The 23,484-nt window shown below is 37.5% G+C and overlaps 1 protein-coding gene across 1 annotated transcript in view; it reads left to right on the top strand.

Annotated features, from left to right (window-relative positions):
* C9 (complement C9) overlaps positions 1-23,484 on the top strand; it is a 60,066-nt gene that overhangs the window by 17,989 nt on the left and 18,593 nt on the right. The window contains exons 3-9 of the mRNA XM_015595310.1: positions 3,509-3,595; positions 5,932-5,992; positions 9,669-9,749; positions 10,138-10,282; positions 10,540-10,687; positions 17,571-17,709; positions 21,524-21,793. Coding sequence (XP_015450796.1) covers positions 3,509-3,595; positions 5,932-5,992; positions 9,669-9,749; positions 10,138-10,282; positions 10,540-10,687; positions 17,571-17,709; positions 21,524-21,793 — 931 coding nt within the window. The remainder of the gene's footprint in view (positions 1-3,508; positions 3,596-5,931; positions 5,993-9,668; positions 9,750-10,137; positions 10,283-10,539; positions 10,688-17,570; positions 17,710-21,523; positions 21,794-23,484) is intronic.

Raw genomic sequence — 23,484 nt, 5'->3', positions numbered from 1 at the left:
TTTCTTTCTTTCTTTCTTTCTTTCTTTCTTTCTTTCTTTCTTTCTTTCTTTCTTTCTTTCTTTCTTTCTTTCTTTCTTTCTTTCTTTCTTTTCTTTCTTTCTTCTTTCTTTCTTTCACGAGGTAACACTTGGTTGACCTCACAGATTGCAAGGACCTTGTCAGTTTACAATCCCTTATTTTTTATTTTTTTTATTTTTATGCCTATAGCACCTGGTCTTCCTAGGTAGTCTCCCATCCAAGTACTAACCAGGCCTGACCCTGCTTAGCTTCTAAGATCAGATTGGATCAGGCTTCTTCAGGGTGGCAGTTTTAATTTGCCTTTCTCTTATTGAGTCAGGTTGCACATCTTTTCATATATTTAAAGGCTATATGTATGTTTTTCATTGTGAACTATCCATATCTTTCGTTCATTTTCCTATTGAGTCTCTTATCTTTCTCTTATGAACTTTCATGATCACTATATAAATTAATCCTTTGTCTCTGGTATGAAATTACAAACATTTTTTCCCAGTGCGTCATTCATCTTTTGGCTGTATATGTGATATATTTTTAGTGTAGCTGTAATTCCTATCTTCACTTTTCAAATAGTTAAAGAGTACTAGACTGGGAATGGGAAGTCCTGAGAATGCCTAGGGATGTGCCCTCTGGGGAGAAACTGCCTGCATTTGAATCCTAACTTAGTCACCAAGTACACTCTGCTGGGTAATGTGAGAAGAATTACTTAAGCTCTCTGTAGCTCAGTTCATTATCTTTATAGTGTGATCATACTAGTAATAATTATCTCATAGGGCTGATGTAAAAATTAAGTGAGATAATGAATATAAAGGCTTAGAAGAATTCCTGACATAAACAAAGCACTCATAAATGTTAGCAATTGTTGTTCAATTTATCTTAAATTTATCTTAACAATTTGGAAAAATACCTAAACACCCATTAATTGAAAAGTTGGGCTTAACTGTTAAATTGAAGCTATCCAAAATGTCAGTTTTCCCTCTTTCTTTGGTTATATCTACCTGTGTTTTTAATATTCTTATTCAATACAAGTTAATAGATATTTATCAACTACTATTGGCCAAGTGTGGTCATTTGTTTATTCATCCATTTAATACAGCAATGTGGGCCAGATGTTGCATCAGGAGCTGGTGTAATTCTGAACATGTTACGAGGGTCCTGCCCTCAATGAGCTTGCAGTCTAGAGAGAAATATCAACAGGTAAACGGCAATTGCAACTCGGCCGAGTTCTCTGACTGAAACTCGTGATGCTGGCAGACATGCTTCTAGGAGCCTAACCGGTCCACCGTGCACTGGCTTCCTCTGCTCTAGCCTCGTCAAAGACTTTGCTCCTTTAACTCTGCCCCCTCTCTCCTGGATTATCTATAGCTTCTTTTGTACAGAATCAGTCCCATCAACATATAGACATGTAACATCTCTTTTAAATGTTGGCTTGGTTCTCAGCTTTACTCTAGACACACTCACTCAATCCAACCTCATGGTATGAAATACCACTTATATTCTAACAACTCTCAAATTTATATCTATATTCCACACCTCTTTCCTGAGCCCAATATCTAATTACTTTGTTAACATCTCCTCTTGAAGATCTAACAGATATCCCAAACTCAGTGTGTCCAAAATATACCTGCTGATTTCTCCACCAATCCTCACCCAACCTGTACCACTGTTCACTGAGTTACTCAGATAATACCTTGGGAATCATGCTCGACTCCTCCATTTGTATCATTTCCACATGTAATCCTATAGCAAATCCTGTTGCTTTTACCTTTAAAATATATCTCAAATCTGCCTACTTCTCACTACCTTTACTGTAACTACTCTAACCTAAATGCCTACCATTTCTGGCCTGTATTCATTCTTGTCTACTCTCCAATAGTCAGCTCTCCTTCCAGCAATCAGAGAAATCTTTTGAAAACGTAAGTCTTTGTATCACTCCAGCCCTCATATTCTCTAAGGATTCCCAACAAGCTCAGAATCAAATCCAAACTCTGCACCACAGCCCACAAGGCATGAGCTGCATCCGCCTGTTTCTCTGGGCACCTCTGCCACTCTCCTTTGTGCTCCCTCTGCTCTGTCACCCTTGCTGTGCCTTCAACATGCCACCTCACGGCCTTTACACTTCTTTTTTCCTAGCTTAGAATACTGTACTCTGAATTCATTCAGGTACCTAATCAAATATCACCTCCTGTCTGGTCATTTTTTTCTGTGTAACAAATCACTTCAAGACAGCAGCTGAAAACAATGCCAATCATTTCTTTGGCTCATGAGGGTTGACTGGGCTAAGCCATGGGTCTCCAACATGGATGAAGTCAGATGGTGGGTGGGGCTTAGGTCATCATGATGGCTTCTTCACCCGTATGTCTGTCAGGTAGGCTGGGAGCATCCAAACAGCTGGAAACTGGAACAATTGATTCTACTTGGAAATCTTTTCTCTCTCTCTCTATTGCCGTGTGTGTGTGTGTGTGTGTGTGTGTGTGTGTGTGGACTCAGGGAAGTCAGCCTCATACGTAGTGCTGAAAGGCTCCCAGAACAAGTTCATGATGGCTTCTTCACCCGTATGTCTGTCAGGTAGGCTGGGAGCATCCAAACAGCTGGAAACTGGAACAATTGATTCTACTTGGAAATCTTTTCTCTCTCTCTCTATTGCCGTGTGTGTGTGTGTGTGTGTGTGTGTATGTGTGTGGACTCAGGGAAGTCAGCCTCATACATAGTGCTGAAAGGCTCCCAGAACAAGCGTCTTTAGATAAACCAGCAGAACTTGGATGGCCTTTCTAACCTAGCCTGAGACGTCGTGTGCACTTACTTTAATGGCATTCTGTTCATCAAGGCATTAACAAAGATCCTGTCAGCTTCAAGAAGTAGGCACATAGACCCCATGTTTGATGGGAATAATGTCAAAGAATTTGTGAACACATTTCTAAAGCACCACACCTCCTTTGACAGGGTTCTCTCACTCCCCTTCCCCAGCCCTATGACATTCTCTAACCACTTACCCTGACTTATTTTCCTTCACAACTCAAATGTCTTAACTGAGACTGCATGTTATATTTCCTGGTATACTCATTTATTGTATTTCAACCCACTGGAATGTAGACTTCATGGTGGTAAGGGTGTTGTCTTGTGGCCCCAGGCACTAGAACAATTCATGATACAGAGTAGACCCTCCATAAAGGTTGTTGAATGTTGGCTCTTAACAGACTTGGGGAATCAGGAAAGGTCTTGAGAAAAATTAGAGTGTTGGACACTGCTGTCATATTATGTTTCCATTTCGATGAATTGCATGAACTAAATAAACTGGTTGATCCATGGGTCAAAAATGCAGTGCTAATTAGGTAATATTTCTCCACTCAAAGGAGCTACACTGTCTTATTTATTGACAAAGAGATTTCTTCTTACAGCAGGTGTTTTTCCTGCCTGAGTCTATCGCAAAGTGTCCTGGGGTATGAGCTGCTCCTGAGGTTTTTTTTTTTTTTTTTTTTTTTGTAAAACTAGGAACTATACAACAGGGAGATGGGACAAGGTGTACATCGATGGTCCTTCATTTAATGCATTTCTGGCCCAGAAGTTAGATTCCCTGCTGTATTGATTACATCATTTTGATCTAGGAAGTGACTTTCAAGCTGAGTTTGAAACACTACGAGTAGGTTTAACTTGATAAACCTTGATAAACACATTTCATGTAAGAATCCAAAAAGTGCTTTACAAATACTTCTCCACTCAGTCTAATAGCTCAGGTGGTGAGTGTCATATGTGCCCAGTCCTTGAATTATAAAAGATTATCTGCCTCGTGAGTCAAAAGGGCAAAGGGGCTGTGGAGAGAGTATTGGATTCAGAAGGAGCTAACCAAGATCACTCATCACCATTCTTAATATTTATGTAGTGCAAGTTTTTTGCACAGTCTCTTATTCCCTCCTAATAATTCCCTCTAGTCCTGCCTTTATTTTGCCTCTAGGTATGCAGCGAAGGTAAAACGACCAGGTGTTCACACAATTTTCAGTTTATTTTTGCCTAATTTGACATCGTTTTAGACATAAATTCAAAATATATCCAGGCAAGAATGAGGTTGTCCAATTGGTGTGCTTTACCTAGGGCTGTGACATTATATATATATAATATCCATCTATATATTTTTTTTTCTTTTTCACTCAAATATCCTCGTTATCTCAAAATGTCTAAAAATTGTGAGACTTTTATACCCAGAAATTGTTGAGTAAGCTATGACCTTTTAGATTATTTCTAAGAGGATTTGAGTGATTTGGAGGCAGGGGGAGGCACCATAGGTTACAAGGCAAAATTGCTGTGGATTAGAGACATAAACTCTATAAATTGTCTTGCCACTAACTGTTCAATTTTGGATAGTAATATATTTTTCTGTTTTTAGTTTCCTATCTGCAAAAGAACACTAATAATACCTACAAAATGTATCTCTCAGTGGTATAAAGGTTTAATTAGAAAATGAGCTTTGAAAATTGTCTAATAAAATTAGTAGACAAATATAAAGACTTGCTTAATCGAAAAAATATTTATTGAGTGTTATGGGCTGAATTATGTCAACCCAAAATTCATGTGTTGAAGTCCTAATTCCTAGTACCTCAGAGTGTGACCATATTTGGAGGTAGGGTCTTTAAAATGGTTATTAAGTTAAAATGGGGTTATTAGGGTGGGCTCAAATCCAACATGACCGGTGTTCTCATAAGAAGAGTAAATCTGAACAGACAAGTGCAGCAAAAGACCATGCTATGACACAGGGAGAAGACAGTCACCTACAAGTCAAGGAGAGGGCCCTCAGAAGAAGCTGACCCTTCAGATACCTTGATCTCGGACTTTTAGACTTCAGAACTGTGAGAAAATAAATTTCTGTTGTTCAGACCACACAGTCTGTGATACCTTGTTATAGCAGTCCTAGCAAACGAATAAGTACACTGAGCGTAATATCTACAGGGCTCCCAGGGCAAGGGTGGGATCTGTGAGGACCTTTTTATGGAGTTAGGTTGGATCATTCAGGGAATAACTCTAAATCATGGTCTAGGAGGGCAAAAAAAAAAAATCAAAGGCAAAGATTTGGTGCTCTGTACTAAGTCCAAAGTGTGAGTCAATCTGTAAAAAGAAAAGCAGTCCTTAAGTTAGAAACTAAGAAGGAAGAGAATTAGTGTGCATATAGTTAATCGGGGCTACTATTAATGCAAAGGATGATAGAGAACTGTCTATCAGCAATGCCATTATCATTGACACAGAGTCCTAGTCACTTATGTGTGAGACAGATGAACAGCCATTCTCATTGGCTCCTATTACTGGCCAGGTTCTAGGTTTGCCCGATACAAGAATGTAGCTCACTCTCGAGTATTTGCAGTGGGTTTTACGTCCCATAAATGATCCTCCAGTCTGTACTGTAGCCTATGAAATAGTTGTTTATTGGAGAAAGACAAAGGTGTCGTACCACTGGTCTGTAGGGTGTGGTTTCTAGAACCAAGGAAGTAATCATTTTAGAGGAGATCCTAAAAAAATGATGACATGACCATCTAAGTAAGTGATGAACTCAAAAAAGATTGATAGGAGAAGATAATTTAGTTGAAGACAACAAGAATAATAATGGAGAAACTATAAGATATTGAAAAAATTTATAGAGACATTAATAGGTAAAGCCTAGAGTAATTCCTGAAACCGATGATAGACCAGCTCAGTGACATTTTCAGGTCAATTATGGCTTCATCTTTGGGTAATATTGACATAATGAGCACCCCCTCCCCACACACACACATTTGAATAACACCATTTCAGATTTTATGAATAGCCACTGGATACATTGCCAACCGGCATTTCTTAACATTGTCTGAACATGAGAATCACCTGGGATACCTTTTAAAAACATTGATGCCTAGAGCCTATCCTCAGGAAGCCTAATTTAATTGATTTAGAATAAGGATCACAATTTTACAATCCTTATTTTTAACATCTGAGGATTATGACATGCAATCAGTGTTGAAAACCAGTGCTATAGATCATAGAAGTGAATCTGCCATTGCCCCTTGCTGAGGTCTGTCAGTTCCAGATGTGGCCATAGTTTTATGGAAAAGTCCTAGCGGAGAATTTCTCAGCCATGTGGTTTCAGATATACATGAATACTCAGACTTCCAGGAAAGTAGTTTCTTCAAAGGTTTGATAGCCTGTATAATAAATTTTTTAACCTGTATTTTTAAAAGTTTGATGCTTTTCAGTCCTTCTGATTTTCTGGATGATGTAGGCAAGAGTCAGGCTTACAAAAATGATGTCTCCAATCTTGAAGCCAACCATAATGACAAGCAAGTCTCATATAAATATAATGTGGGTGGTTAACCAGGAGATCTTAACCTAGAGAAATACAGGCCTAGGACTAAGACAAGATGATCAAAAACTTTCTTCTCCTTCTTTCACTTAATTATTCATTTATTTGTTTAGAAAACATTTATTCAGCACCTGCTATGTTCTAGGCATTTGATATATGCAAGCTGAACAATATTTAAAATTTCCTTAGCTCACTGATATTTTTATCTAGAACATGAGCTCCGTTAGTCTGTGGATCCCGGTTTTGTTTTATTTCATTCTGCTGTTTTGCATGCCATAATGTCTCCCATGACTAGCAAATAGTAGACAATTAATACATATTTAATAATCAATAAATGAATGGATACATGAGTGAATAAGTAAATTAATCAAATGAAATATATCATTGCAAAGGAGCTTATGATATAGGCAAAGAACAAGATGCTATAAGAATATGTACACAGAACACTGAATTACGTGGGAGGTTAGAGAAGTTTCTCAAGGAGAAAAAACATATTCAAGTGGTGAGTAGGAAATAACAGGTTTAAAGGCCTGAAGGCATGAGAACAAGTAGCTTATCTTGGAAATTTGAAGTTCATTGTGGTTGGAACTTAAGTGGAGATAAGCGAAGTTGAATTAGGAAGGAGATAGGCCTTGTACAGCTTTCTAGACCATATGTCTTTGTTTCCTATTGCAGCTGTAACAAATTACCACAAATTGGTGGCTTAAAATAACACAAATTTATTATCTTACCGTTCTGTAGGTCAGAAGTCTGAAGTGGGTCTCACTGGGCTAAAGTTAAGGCACCAGCAGGGCTACCTTTCTTTCTGGAGGTTGTAGGGGAGGATTAATTTTCTTTCTTCTCCCAGCTTCTAGAGGCTACGTGCATTTTTTGGCTCATAGCCTCCATTTATCTTCAGAGGCAGCAATAGCCAGTGAAATCTCTCATGCTTTGAATTTCTCCTGACTCTCCTGTCTTCACTTCTCTCTGAACTACTCTTCTGCTTTTACGAGCTCACACGTTTAGGATGAGCCGACCCAGATAATACAGGATAATCTCTTAATCACATCTGCAAATCCCTTTTCATACCAAAAAAATAATAATAATCATAAATTCTGGGGAGTAGGACATGGACATGTTTGGGGGTCATTACTCTGCCTATTACACTGTTAGAATTTGAAATTTAAGAGTGAGGGGAAGCTGCCGAAAGATCTTTAGTAGGGGAATGGTATGGTCAACGTTGCATTAAAAAATAAAAAAATAATATATATATATACATATATATATACATATACATCTGGATGATTTATGGAAAGTGGATTAGAAAGAAACTATTGTCATCAAGAAGAGATGTAATGTTAGTGTAGACCAGAGAAATGTCTAAAAGAGATGAAGGATGGATGGATTTGAGAATCATTTATAAGACTGTAAACAACAGGTTTTAGTAGTTGATTAGAAATGGAAGATGAGCATGAGTGATGCAGGATAAAACAAATAACACCCAAATCACTGGTTAGAGTGACTGCATAAATGAAAGTGCTGTTTACCAAGATAATAAATGCAGGGGAAGGAGCAGCTTTGAGAGAAGAGGAAAAATAATGAATTTGTTTTGGAATACATTGAGTTCAATGAGCCACAAAGACATTCAAATGCAGATGTCCAATTGGGAGTTATACCCAAGAGTTTAAAGTTCAGAAAAGAAGTCTAGACTGCAGACTTATCTCTGGATGTCCTTAGCATACACACAGAATCCAAAGCCCTAGGAAAAGCATAGAGGCGGGTGGGTGGCGGAGGTCGGGGGGTGGGGGATTCGAGGACAGGACCTAGAGGCAAAAACAGCATATCAGAGACTATCAAAGGAGGAGGAACCTGCACAGGAGAGGAGAAAAGGGCAGAGGAGAAAAAAGAAACAAGAGAAATCTAGTGTCATTCAGTCTAAGGGAAGAGAGTGTTTTAAACAGCAAGAGTTGTCAACTGCATTGACCTCTGGGAAGAAGTCAATAAGATAAGGACTGAAAGGAACCAAGTGAGTCACTTGGGAGTGATTGCTGACTTTGGCAAGAGCAGTGTCCTTGAGGCAGTAGGATTGAGCAGTGATTGGGAGGTAATGAACAAGAGACCATGGTGCAAACTACTATTTCAAGAGAGTTGGTTCAAAAGATCAGAGAATTTGGGTAGTAGTTAAAGGAGCATGAAGGGTTAAAAAAGGAGATGAGACTATTTTTATTTTGGAGGGGAGAGAAATATAAATGTTTGTAGTATTCCTTTAAGTGTCATTGCGAAGGGAGGTGGGAATAGCCAAAAGGAAATGTAGAACTCAAAAAGAGTGTTTTATTTGCTTATCCATCTGCTTGTTTATGTTTAATGTCAAAGACTTGAACGCATTATATTACAAATGAAAAGGAGTTGATAATGAGGGAGCATTTTAAATGGAGGAGATATTCAATTGATCAAGGTCTCAAAGAAGAGCTTGAATCTATAGCCTATGGATGGTTGGGTTTTACCTAGTCACTCTTCTAGAGTAAGAGGATGCACTGTAAAAAAGAGAGGTTCCAGGTCAGGAAAGTGGGAGCAGGAAGTTCATAGGATTCTTGTTTGGTGGCTTGTTTGGGTTTTTTTCCTTCCTGACATCGAATGAGATAATAATCCAAGTTGGTGTTGCAACCAGAAGAGATCCAAATGGTGAACCAAGAGAGAAAGAAAAGTTCAAAGCCAAGAAAGCGCTGCTGAGTATTGGGTGTGGGGGAGAAAGGGAAGGCTATAGTGCCAAGATATATGATGTTAAAACCCAGAAAGATGAGGAATAAGTTCTGAAGTGGAATGTGAAGTGGTAAGTCTTCCAGTTTAAAACATTCAGAATGCAGGGGTGGGAAAGCCTGATTTATAATGTGCTTCCTTTAGGAGTGGCTGGGCTGGCTGGCTTAAATTTGCAAGAGAACTAGGCAACTCCAGGCTTTGCCAGACTGTTGGGAGTGGTACAAACTGAAACAAGGTAGCTGCAATGAGTTCACAAACTAGTTGGAAATATAAGGCGAATCAATGTACAACACTTAGCAGGACACCTGGCTACATTTCCTCGTCACCGTCATTATTGTTGTTATTAGGCTGAAAGTTAAATTATAATTCAATACAAGAATTAAACAAAAAGATGTGTTAAAAATACAAAATAGTATGTGATCAAATGTTAATGAGAGATATAGTCAAAAGGTAAGTAGTATGATCTGGAAAGAGGACAAGTAGTAAATAAATTAAATGGGTTTGTGAAGACTTCTTAGAAACTGACGCACATAATGGTCATTATAAGTTGACATGTTCTATTATCTTAGTTATGTCTCAGAGGCAGAACAAAAGAATGGCACTCCATTGCCCATAGACTGCAGAATGAGCCCCTGGAGTGAATGGTCGAAATGTGACCCTTGCCTGAAACAAATGGTAAGCATTCAATGCTTTTCCCTGCTTACATCCCCAGATGGAAACTATTGACAACATCCGCAGGGAAATGACTAATAGTCAGGGAGCCTGCAAGTGAGTTGCAAACTGAGAAGGAAAGCTAAATATGTAAATGGATATGTTTGACCTTGCTGGGAAACCTAAATGTGGCATGATATACTAAATGAGTGTCCATCTTCTGTAGAAGAGACGGCCAACCTTAGAATGTGAGGTGTTACTTTAAGTAACATTCGTGATTGCTTTTATGGCCTCCATCTTAAAACCATGGACTCACGTGGGCTTGGAGGGCTGCAGTGGTGTGGGTGCAATTTTAGCTTATAATCCCTTTTTGGCATTAGACATTCTAACATTTTCAGCTGGTTTTGTGCAGTTTCGCTCAAGGAGTATTGTGGTCTTTGGACAATATAATGGGAAAAAGTGCCTCGACACTGTGGGAGAAAGACAGCAGTGTGAACCCACAGAGATCTGTGAAGATGAGGAGGATGACTGTGGAAAAGACTTTAAATGTGGTACAGGTAATTCTCTCACTCTCACTGATCATTGTGGGTTTCTGTGTGCACTCGTGGGTGAAAAAGAAAGACATATGCTTCTAGACACTCATGTTTCCAAGTGTGAAAGGGGCCTGCAAGTGGACCATCTATATATTCTGTACAAAAAAGTAAAATGTATGTGTGTTCTCTCTCCTCCAGCATTAAATTGCATTTCATAACTTCAGAAAGAGAGAGAAAACTTGGCATGAGACATACGATGTCTTTCCTGATTTTGATTGCAGGCAGGTGCATAAAGAGGCGACTTCTGTGTAATGGCGACAATGACTGCGGAGACTTTACAGACGAAGATGATTGTGAAAGTGATCCCCGCCCCCCTTGCCGCGACAGAGTGGTGGAAGAGTCCGAGCTAGCACGGACAGCAGGCTACGGGTCGGTATTCCACTTGACTGTTCTAGAGGAGAATGAGTGAAAATGATCTCCATCTGTCCCGCCATGCTGGAGTGGTAGAAGGTTCACATTGGTAGGAAGAGTAGCTGTGGGGCTGTATTCTGTTTGAATTATGTTTGAGCTTGAAAGGGAGTAAGTGCTGAAGAAATATCTCAGGATAATTTGGACAAACTGCCCGACCTCAGTGGGTGTCTGTAGAATGGTCTAGACTATCAAGATATTAGTTGATTACTTCTGAGTTCAGTAGAAGATGAAATAACTCATTTATGAACCTCTGGAAGACAATAGCAAGGTTGAAATGACATGTTAGCATTTGAAATTGGTCTGGCAATTCCATTCAAATGTTTGAATTACCAGGAAGACTATCTTCCATTGAAACTTCTCCTGGATCTATACCTGGTTATAAGTTCTCAGGAGGTTCCAGCATTCTGAAGTTGTTCCAAAAGGAATGGGACAAAGGAAGCAATTCCGATGCCAGCTGGTGATGGTGTTGAGACTATGGTTCTCATTTCAGAGCTGAAGTTTCACTCATTTTCCATACAAAACATAGGGGCTCTGGCCAAGAAGACTGGGATGAAAAGTCAGACAGTTTAGGACAGAATAGAGACCATTTGCAGATCTGTGCTCCAAGAGTTGTGAAAATGACACAGGCCGGAGGTGCTGTTCTGTTCTGTTCCCTGTAGTCAGAGGACATTCCACAGATGTCCATAGCATAGTCTCCATTAGTTGTTCTGAACAGTAAGGATGTTTGGGTGGATTTGTTGGTAAATTGTCCCCAACAGAGACATAGTTGTTCCCCCATCCAGTAGTAGATTGACAAAGATTGCATATGGTCCTATTTCACCACCAGAATGCAACATGTCTCTTCATCTTCACCATCCCAGTGCCTGAATCATAGTAGGTGCTTAACAAATACTGATGAGTGAATAAATAGGTGAATTAATTAACTAATAAAGATAAATGCTTTCTAAAATAGTGTCCATTGACATCAGGTGAGACTGAAACTGGAACCCTAGAAAGAAATTCAGGTTTGGGACTCCAGTCCTGGGAACACGGTTAGGGACAGGAAAAAAGATGGGGGTGGTGGTAAGACTAAAGCTGACGGAGAAACTGAGGTCATGGTTCTCAACCAGAGATGATTTCCCTCCCAAAGGGACACCAGGCAACGTCTGAGGACCATTTTGATGGTCGCGACTGTGGGGTATAAAGATGGGCGGAATGAGGGAGCATGCTGACATCCAGTGGGTGGAGGCCCTACAATGCGCAGGACAGCCAGATCCAAACTGTCAGTAGTACTGAGGCTGAGGAACCTTACATTAAGGAGCCAGATAGCTCTTAAAGTAGGACTTCTGTAAAAATGGAGGTGTCTTCTTTCTCTGAGCCAGGCCAAACTTTCACTTCTTCAATCGTATAAGAAAAAAATTTCACGATACCAAGAGCCAGGCACCATATAAAGAAAGCATCTTATACACCTTTTATTCACTTTATAAAATCTTGTCTAAGCAGCTTTCAGACATTACCCAGAGTGCCTTTAGCCTTAAGCCTAAAGGTAGAAATATTGAGTCAAATGGATGGTCTTGGGCCCCAAACTCAGCAGGCTCTCTTAATAATTGGCAGAAATGACATGGGAGTTGTCCAAACCTGTATAACCAGATCACAGCATGCTCCAATGAGCTCTGACTCTTTCTGCTTTTCTCAGGAAAAGGCTATGAGTCTGTAGTCACAGCCTATTATTACTTTATTTTGCTTTATTTGGGATCCAAGAAACAGTTTTTCCCCTAATCTAAACAAAATTACATATATTATGTATTCTCGCTTAATGCAATTTACATCTTGTTTTACAGTGAAAAGATACAGAAATTTCAGCCCATTTAGCTGAAAAACAATTCATAATCTATCGGTTTCCTTTGTTTGGAGAAAAGAAAAGTTGTTATATAGCGTTTGCCAGAGTGTTTCATACTGAGGCATCCCGGAGAGTCAGCTAACGCTTCTTAAATACCTCATGCTTACCAGCCGGTGATAGGGAAGGTCACAGGTCTAAGCCTTCAGCAAGGAAGCTGGTGGGGCCCTAGCTATGGGGAAAGGTTGGCTTCAGAGGTGGAAAATGAGGTAGGCCTTGATAAACTCAGTCCATCGACATTTTTTGTTATAGTCCACATTACTATGAGTGAAAACCTATAACTAATTTAGCCTTCATAAAACCTATTCTTTGACAGCTTTCATTTGCATAAAACTTTAAACTTTTCAAAATCTTTTTGCACATTTCTTCTCTATAGATTTTCATAATAATCCTGTAAGATTGATAAGGGAGGTACTATATTTTACACATGAGAACTGAGTGAAATAAGGCCCTTTGGCTCATTAGTTTCTAGCAGAACTAAAACCTACGTTTCTCTGACTTACATAAATCTATACTTTTTTTTACCATGCCACTTACCTTTTCCTGCTGCCACATGCCCATCACCACCACATCACTATAAAACCCTTAAGTCAACACCTTGACTTCAAAGCAAAACTAACTTTAGAAACTAAAACTCAAGTAGTTTTTATTACCCAAATATTTGAATTAAGACTATACATGAGTAATATAAATCAATTAATATTTAAGAAGATGTTTCAAAGTAACATGCTTTATTATATTTATGATATTCTTTAATACCGTTAATATTACATAGTTATTTACTATGCATCTTTATTACTATATCAGGGGCTATGGGACTATATTGAAATAGAGATAATAGACGTAAACATCCTAACCATAGCAACATGCCTATAAACTGCTTCTATGCCATCCAATCTGGAAAACCTCAGCAAGTCTTACCAGTAGTCATATCTAGTCAGATTCTTTTACACATGAAAGTCAAAAGTACTCTTAGTAATTAATTTATCCTTTTTTTTATTTTTTTATTTGAAGGATTCTCATTTAAATTCTTAAGCCAGGAGAATTTACTTGTATCACAATGTTTCAGCCTCTTGTCTTGTAGATATCTGAGATTCTCCAGAAGTGTTTAGAGAATCCTCCCAACCCATCTTGTGCTCATTGAAAAAACATAAATCTGAACCAGTTGCAAATAATGTACAATATTCAAGGAATTATTTTGTGTGTGTGATCTAAGCATAACATCACTTCTGTGGAAAGACCTTTCTCTTCATTTTACCTGGTAAATTGGAACTGCCTGAGGTTCTAGATGCAGGTGTGAAAACAAGCATCTCCAAATGCTGCCAAAGAACACATGGTTTTTATTATTATTATTATTATTTTATTTATTATTTTTTTTTATTTCCCAGGCAATGACATTTGATCCCTGAGAAGTTTTCATGTTTCTTGGCAGAAAAAAAATTGGCTCATTCTAGACTAGACTGGCTGTCTCTGTAGTAGTGGAACCAAATCAAAAGTTTTGAAATATTTCTTCCTTAGTTGTGCTTTAGACTGTGGATCAACTTCATTGTAACTTTCCAGATGGGTCCAGCCAACTGGTCAACTTGCTGATCCATAAAATAATAATCTTCAAACTGTGGTATGCAAACCATCGGGTACAAAAAGACTCTACAAGGGGGAGATAGGTATGTTTTGCAATAAAATCTTCCTTAACTATTAGTTGCTGAATTAATCTGTCTAATTTATAGTAAATCCTCAATTCTATATATACATATTTTTCATAAAATTGATAAGCTTGACAACTCAGTGGCATATAAGTTGTCAAGCCCATTTTCTTTTCTCACCTCTCCTTTTATAATCATCTAACTCCCACTTTCCAAAAGAAGAGTACACCCCTCATCCATCTCACATTTTATGGTGGGATGTTAAAACCAAGAAACAACTCCAAATGTTCATACCCAATTGGATTCTTAACACTTCGTAGGTCTAACAGTCTCAAATTCTTTTTATCAACAACATTAAAGATGTCCTAATCAATTGTCAGATAATGAACTATAAAAATGAGTTTTGATGAAAGACTAGTATGTGATCTTTTTTGGCATAAAACTCAGAAGGTCAAAGAACTGAGTGACATTGCTATGACAAAATTCCTTCTTATCTACTTATTTATGTGAGTGAAGTTTCTCAGCATTTACTTCTATAAAAATGGAAAGTAAAAATAAAATTGATACTGAACCTTACCTTTTCCTAGCAAAGCGATAGAAATAGTCATCCATGAATGCAGAAACTAATCAATTAATTTTAAAGAAGAAGCCCCATTCATTTCAGTGAGAGATACCCTTCAATAAAATTTCACTTATATTTATTAACTATTTTTAAATGTATAATATATTTAAATATATTACTAATAATTATAACTCAACCTAGAAGAATTTTTTAAATACTTAGACCTTGTGGTCAAAGAATATTTAATATTTAAAATTTTTCAATGAATACCTTTTTGGTACAGAAAAGTATGAAAAGTAATCAATTAAAACTTTCAAGCATAAAATGAAATTATATTAAGTTAAAATTCCATGGTGAAAATGGAATCGAAATATGGATTTAAGAATGGAAGGGAGGTAGGGGCATATGAGAAATCTCTGTATCTTCTGCTCATTTTGCTGTGAACCTAAAATTGCTCTAAAAAATAGTCCAATAAAAAAAGAATCAAAAAGAGTGCTATAAAATGTCCAGCTATTAAAGAATAATAAACATTTGATACCCACAATCACTACTGCATTTATACACCACTGGATTTATTTTTAAAATAGGCAAAATAATTATATTTTAAAGTGTAAATATTTACTTCATACTAGAAAATTATATCCTTTGTAACTACTTAAACGTAAGATGAAAAATTTGAAATGTCAAACTAAAACTGTGCTGGGAGGCTTAGTTTCTCAAAATTTTTTATAGAGTAAGTAGACAAGCAGAAATTCTAAAGACTACTATCTAAAAGCACACCAAACACATTTCCACCTTCAGGCTTTTGCACACACTATTCCTCCCACCCCATTCCTTACCTTCTGCCCTCCTTGAGTCTCATCTTTCAAAATGTAAATCAAATTCTACTGCTTAAAAAAAATCTTTTTTTATGAGCCTGCCTTGGGGGGGTGGCGGGGAGGGTCTCTTCTTGTTGGGAACCTGCTCAGCACTTAACCAAACCATTCATTTGGCACACATATTCTTCCTAGGACTATTGTTTTTAAATTGGTGGTTGTGTGTCTAACTCTCTAACTTAAATATGATTTTTGTGAGATCAAAGACTGTGCGTTAACCATTTTAATATTACCCACTATTGATGACAAACGCTATGCTACACAAAGATATAGTAATCACCTAAGAGTTAATCATTGTTATAAACAAAGATTAATATCAGTGTTCACTGAAAGTCAAGAGGTACTCTGTTAATGTAGATATATGGAAAACAAGTTCACTATGGAATAAAGAAAATGTACTTAGATTCTTGTATACGAAACAAACACAGATCATCTATTTCCAATATCCTACTTCTTTGTATAAAAACCTTAGTAATCCAAAAAAAAATATTGATTCCTCACATTACAGATGCAGGGGTGGGTGAAGAATTAAAGCAAAAATTTTAATCTACCATGAATGATAAGATATTTAAGAAAGCAAACCAGGTATAAAACGTTTCTTTTTTTTCTTTCTCATTTTTATTTTGGTTACTAAGTCTAATTTTTGGCCATTGATTAGAATTACAAGGCCACAGCATTTATCATGAAAGGTATTTGTGGCAGGGCAAGATGTGAGAAGTGATTTATTCTGTAGTCAGCCTTGAGCAAGATATTTCCAAATCGGTTTCTTAACTTGCCTCCCACTGAAGTTGAGCTATAACGTTCATTTTCTTTGTAGGTTCAAAGCTTATTAAAAATGTGCTGTTTATAGGAAGATGTTTTTAACTAACCCACCGGCAATAGGATACCCTTTTAATGATTTTTTTCTGCATTAACAACGGGTTGACAAATTGCTCTCGAAATCAACATCTGAATTTGTAATCCAGCTCGGGGGAGTCAGGAATGTGGTCTAGAGCAATGGAAGAGTTTATGCTTTTGTGTCAGGCTGAGTTATAGATGTGAGGATCAAACCTCCATTTTGGCTTCCCTGGCCTGGGGCCATTTATTCCTTGTACAGTCTAGACAGCAATGACTGTTCTCCTTATTAACAAAGGTGAACTTCACAAAGAACAAACTGCTTTTTGTCCAAATATTGTTTTTAGGTCTACAAATCAAACTGAACTTTTTTTTTTTTTTTAAGCTAAACAAGATTCCTATTTCTGAATTAAAGCTTGCCAAATAAAAATATTTTCCTAAGAGAAAAAAGTAGAATTTCTGAGAATGCCTTACTGGGATGCTAAAACTTTTGAGTTCCTCTTGGAAACATGGGAATAATATAAGCATGGAGGGAATAAAGTTCTTGACAGGAAATGAGACAACTGGAAGACAAGGCTTAAGTTTAGAGAGAATAGAAGAAAAAGAGCTCCGATGTTGATTCATAGATTAAAAATTACATGCATATGTTATATGCATTCCGCCACTACCCCCCCCCCACCCCCACCCCAGGTGCTCTGTTCTCAAATAATTTAAATAGGTCATATTACAGCACTAGGTTGGCTAAGAGTTATAGCAATGGAGTTAAGACTCTAGGAGACAGATGGCCCTTTGCTTCTTACTTATTGCATTTCTTTCATTGTTCTCTCAACAGTGTCCTAATTGCTTAAAAAATTTATAAGGCCTTTCTCAGGTATGCTTTCTGCCAGAGACACAGAGAGGAGGGAGGTGAACAGGCTTCTGTTCCTGATTACATCACACACATATTGGGTGATGAGAACATGAGCGGAAACTCTCTCTTTTCCCAGCTAGAGGGTGGCTTTGCACTAGCTCCTGGCGTGTCCTTACGTGGTTGTCCTCTGTTCATTCTCAGGATCAACGTCTTAGGGATGGTTCCCCTAACCTCACCTTTTGACAATGAGTACTACCATGGACTCTGTGACCGCGTTCGAGATGGAAACACCTTGACCTACTACCGAAGACCCTGGAACGTGGCTACTCTGGCCTTTGAAGTAAGTCACCTCCAAAGAAAACACATTGTTCCACTTTTAGTTGAAAGTTGTTTTAACAAGTTTAATACTAAATAATGTGAAAAAATCAGTATAATAAGAATGTAATGTGAATATAAGATCGACTTATAGATGAGGAATTGTAACTTGGATCTCCTTAGAAAATATACTGTAGTCTACAATCAACCCACAGTAACACACACCTAGTGATAGAGTTTTGGCAAATACACAGACTCCATAAAAAGAATCATCTCAGGTTCTGATAAAACTAAAAATTAATTTAGTGCTGATTTAAGAATTGTGAACACTGCTTTCATGCTGTTTAAACTCAGTTTTTGCTAGCCTACCAATGAAAAACAATCTTCACATTTGTTTTACTTCAATATTCCCCCTTGTAAAGCCTGCTAATGTGAGAGGCTATTTTCACTCACCTCAGATCCCTCTAGTTTTTGTGAAACTATTTCTCAAAGTGATTTTTCCTCTATACAATGCTACCCCAAACTTACCACCTTCCTGAAAGTCACATGAATTCTCTAGAACCATCCACAAACTGGACTCACCCCCTATTCGAAGGATTAATATTTATCACCTTTAGAGATACCTTCTTTGGTCTAAGCAAATATAATTAAGGGAAATAATTTTGCTTATTCTAAACCAGGAGCTAAAATATTGTTTCTTTAGATTAGTCTCATTGTTGACAAAGTCCTTCATTATTGTTGTCACTCCCAGCAGTTTGAAAAACATACATACTTTTAAATAAGTGGAGTTAATATGTCTTTTATTTCTAACAATGTTGTAATCAGTCCCTACTCGTTGCAGCCTGAAGTGATCATGCTCTCCCATTAATGCTAAAGATGTTAACGTCTGTACTATTTGACTGGCATCTTTCTCTCATGTGACCACATTGTCATATTTTTTGTATCTTCAAGTTCAGAATAGAATCACTTTCTCATAAATCTCAAGGAACATTTTTAATTATTGATCTTTCCTCATCATGCCAGGTTCACCTTCTTTAAGCACATTTTTTAAAGGGAAGACGTTGCTCTTTCCAAAAAGTATTATACATGTTCTACTTCTTAAAAAAGAATAGACCAAAGATAAGATGACCTTTATCATTGCTGATGGAAGAAATGCTGCTGTCATATTGTTTTATTTTGTTTTTAGTTCTCAGGACTACATCGTACAGTTGTCCTGTCTTCATCGCTGTGACAGAATCTTAGCTTCTGTAAAGGGGTAGTAACTGGTGAGGGGTTGGGGTGCTCGTCCAAGACTGATCTCAAAACCACATTTGGAGTAAGCACATGGTTTTCCCTTATCTACAACCCTGGAAACAAATGTGCTTCCTCACTCAGAATGTTTTGGATTTTACAAAGGTGATGTGGTGCTATTACTTACACCTCCAGGGGAGTGAGGAGCAGCATTCTATAATCAAACACATTAATATTGCTGCAGCAGAATTAACCGATGTTTACACAAAGTGGGAGAAATGAAGACTATAAATAACTATCTGTCAGATTAATGCCTCCAAATGAGTTTTGGCATCAAGCTTATAAAAAAGCAGATAGGGATTGTGAACCTGAGTATTTATTTAGTGCCATCTGAGGAAGAGTGCCGATGGAGTTGACATAAGGCTTACTAAAGTCCCCAAATTGACTCCTTGGTGCTACTACTCTTGGTACTCCCCTTATGCTAATCTGTCATGGTCACGGAAAGCAAATAGCCAAACTTGTTTGCACTCAGTAAATATCAATTAGTATCATTAGCTATATTGGATCTGCATATTAAATCGAATAAATTTTTATTTGCATCTACTACTGTGTGCCAGGTGACACTATAGTGGGATGTGGATAAGACAGACATGGTCCCTGACTTCTTGGTGTTTATCGTCTGCAGGCCTATTAAATAAGCAATTATAAAAGGGAATAGTTTTTCATTTTGCTTTATTTTAAAAGAAGAGCCATGAGAGCTTATAGAAAATGGATTGTTAGTCTGTGGGATCAGGCAAGGCCTCCCTAATGGTTAAGCTAAGACTTGAAACGGAAGTATGAATTAACCAGGGCAAAGGGTACGGTATGTATGCATGTGTCGCGGGGAGAGCGAGAGAAATGTATGTGTATGAGTGTGCATAATGTTTGTATTACGGGAGGATGATTGGGTGCTAGAGAACATTCCAGAAAGTATAAAAGGGCCCTGTGGTGGGAAGAAGCATAGCCTGTGGAAATACAAAGGTGGCCAGAGGGCTTGAGTACAGTCAGGAGAGGTTAACTTGAAATAAGTCTAGTTTAGACTTTATCTCATAGGCAGTGGGAAGACTTCGAAAGATTTTAAGCATGGAAGTGACATGTTTAGGTTACTCTTCCCCCTTTATATTGAGCGCTCTCCCCAGCATGACTTGCCTTAAAGAAAATTATTCACATTTCTGTCTTTCCCATTAGATGGTAACATTAGGTTGTCTTTCTCAGCCTGTTAGAGCTGCTATAACAAAACACCAGAGACAAGCAAACTTAAAAACAACAGAAATGTATTTCTCAGAGTTCTGGAGGCTGGAAGTCTGAGATAAGAGTGCTAGCATGGTCACGTCTTCTAGGATGCAGACTTCTCATTGTGTTCTCACATGTTGGACAGGGCTAGGGAGCTCTGTGGGGTGGCTTTTATAAGAGCACTAATCCCATTCATTAAGTCTCCTCCCTGAGACCCCACCCCCTACCACTATCACATCAATGTTAGGATTTCAACATCTGGATTTATGGGGGACATAAGATTTCAACATCTGGATTTATGGGGGACATAAGATTTCGACCATACCATTCCCTATGCAGAGCAGTCACCCAATGCATGTTGCTGAATCTAGTCTCTGGCACTAACTGAAAGGATGGATGTTCCTTCCCAGATGAAAGAGAATTACAGTCTCTTTCAAGAGTACCTCTAGAAAGAGCTTAACCATTAAAATTAACAATCTTCCCTTTGATATCTGACAATAGTCAACTTGGAAAGGAATATTTTAATTGAAATTTTTAATTTTTAACTAGGTTGCTTAGTTCAGTTTTTTTAAATGCGAAAATAAATGTGGGGGGAAAAATTAAAAAGTCCAAACAGCATAATAGATTATACAAGGAAAAATGTTCCCACTCCACATTCCCATTTTATAGTTCTCCTTCTCAAAGGCAAACACTGTCTGTGGTTTTTCTATATTTCCAGTAATTTTCTATGCACATAGAAAGCATTTGTTTGTTTGTTTGTTTGTTTTTACAGGCAGTAGAGCGTAAAGGTTAAGTCTTGGCCTTTCTACTTAAATTAATTAACATATATGAAATAAACAAAACAGTACCTGGCCCATAAGCCCTCAGTAAGGATTAGCTTTATCATTTTCTACGTTCTCTTTTTTCTGTTACACAAGTGGAAGTATATTGTGCATCTGTTATGCAACTTGCTTCTTAATTATTAACATATTAACTTTTGAAAGCTTGCTATATTCTAAGTCCGTCATATTTATTATCGCATTGAACCCTCCCAACCACTTTTGTAGAAAGTATCCCTATTTTATAGACTAGGAATCAGACTAGGTGTAGAAAGGTTATTGTACAATGTCCTCCAACTTATGAAGTCTGTATTTGAACTCCAGTAGTCTCATCTCAGTGCCTTCATTCTTAACTCCTTTGCTCTCCTTCCAAATAATTGTGTGTGTGTGCGTGCGTGTGTGTGTATGTGTGTGTGTGTGCACGCGCGTGCGCGTAGGGTGGGGGGTGGGGCGGTTCTGTGTTTATTTTGGGTGGTTTTTGTATGCTGTTTTTAACAACACTTTGTTATTCTCTTTTAGACCAAAGTTGATAAAAATTTCAGAACTGAACATTATGAAGAACGAGTTGAAGCATTCAAAATTGTCATGAAAGAGACAACATCAAATTTTAATGCAAGTGTATCTCTAAAATTCACACCTACTGAAGCACTTGGGCTCTGTAAAAGTAGACAGAAAGGATGCCCTAAAGAAGCAGAAGTTCCAGAGAATAATACTTCCCAGGGCTCATTTCGATTTACATATTCCAAAAAGGAAATTTACCAACTGTTCTTGTCACATTCTTCTCAGAAGGTAAGATTAAACACTTCATGTGGAGAATATAATGGGATGTTTTGTAAAGTAATCAAACCCCTTCTTTTAAGTTTAAGTGTTTAGAGCAGATCAAGCTCATAAGAGAGAAAAAAATTAATAGTCAGCAAATTCTCCAATATGTAGCTAGAAGGTGAGAAAGAAGAATGGTAACTGGAGAAAAGTCTTATATAGGATTTAGCGGCAGTAAGTGGGTGAGATATTTGGTTGTAGTGAATAGAGAACAAGTGTATTAAGAATTCAGAGTGTACTTTTGGACTGAGACTGTAGTAATATGCTTAAATTTATACTATCTTCAGAATTACAATGAAAAAGCATACTGAGTAATTTTGGTAATTCATTGCAGTGCCTTAGGATGATGGCCATTTATTTACTATAAAGTGTGTCTCTAAGGTAATATGCTATGAAATTGTACACATTGCATATGAAATTGGCCTGCTTACTTTATAATCATACTTTTAATTTGAGACTTTGAAAATATGTTTGTTTTTTAATACTTAAGCCAGATTTAAAAGTTTGTTTCAGCACCTTTGGAACAAATATAGAATATACTTTCTGTAATCAGTATGATGCTAGTAAAATGCTCATTCTTTCTTTTCTGGTAGCAGAGTCATCTATTTAAATACCCTTCTCCCACTTTAAAAATAATAATAATTCACTCTTAGTAGATATGTTATGCCTAATTTTATAATTTTTATGAGTCCATACATTGCCTCTCTAGTCATATGAATATCTACCTAAAGTATGCCATTGGAAAATTCTTTAAGTCATTCAACAAACACTTAATTTGTGGATTGCTACATGGTCAGGCACTGCTCCCGGAGCTTACAATCCATTTGTGAACCAAACTAACAAAGATTCCTGTCCACATCGAGCTGGATGATCAGCATGGGGAGATAGACAAAAACAATAAACAGAATAGCGAAAAAAAAAAAAAAAGAAGCTATGTAGTATTTATATCAGTGTTATGGAGTAAAATGAAAAATAGAATAACATGAGGAAAGTTGAGAGTGCTGGGCAGATAGCAGTATTAAAAAGGAAGTTCAGGGTAGGCTTCAATGAGAAGATAAGGTCAGAGCAAATATTTGAAGGAGAGAAGATAGCCAAATAGTTATATATAGGATGATATATCTGGCAGAAGAAACTTTTAGAGACAAATTTCTAAGATGGGAACATACCTGCCCATTGGGCCAAAGTGAACCAGGAAAAGTTAGAGAGGTTACCTTGAACCAGAGCATGAAGGGCCTCACAGCCTATTCTAAGAGTTTCCTTTTCCTCTGAGTAACATGAGAGGTCACTGGAATGTTTTTAATAGAAGATTCACATCCTCTAATACATTTTAAATGATTACTCTTAGCACTCTATTGAGAAAAGCTTATGGGAGTTAAGAGCAAAAGCAAGACATTTCATTAAAAGTTATTGCAGGAATCCAGGTGAGAGATGATGGTAGTTCAGACAAGATAGTTGTAGAATCAAATACGATCCAAGGTTTTAGGTCTGAGCAACTGGAAGGATGGCATCGCTATCAACTGAGATGGGGAAAATTTCAGGTAGAGCAAATTTGGAAAGAACACCAGTGGTTAAGTTTTAGTTAGATTAAGGTTGAGATGTCTATTAGTCATCCAATTGGAGATGTCAAGTAGAAAGTAGTGTTATGATTCTGGAATTTGGGA

Source organism: Pteropus alecto, unplaced genomic scaffold (assembly GCF_000325575.1).
Source record: "Pteropus alecto unplaced genomic scaffold, ASM32557v1 scaffold338, whole genome shotgun sequence".
Taxonomy (NCBI): Eukaryota; Metazoa; Chordata; class Mammalia; order Chiroptera; family Pteropodidae; genus Pteropus; species Pteropus alecto.
Note: the sequence above shows the minus strand (reverse complement) of the source record. Positions and strands in the feature narration are given on the sequence as shown.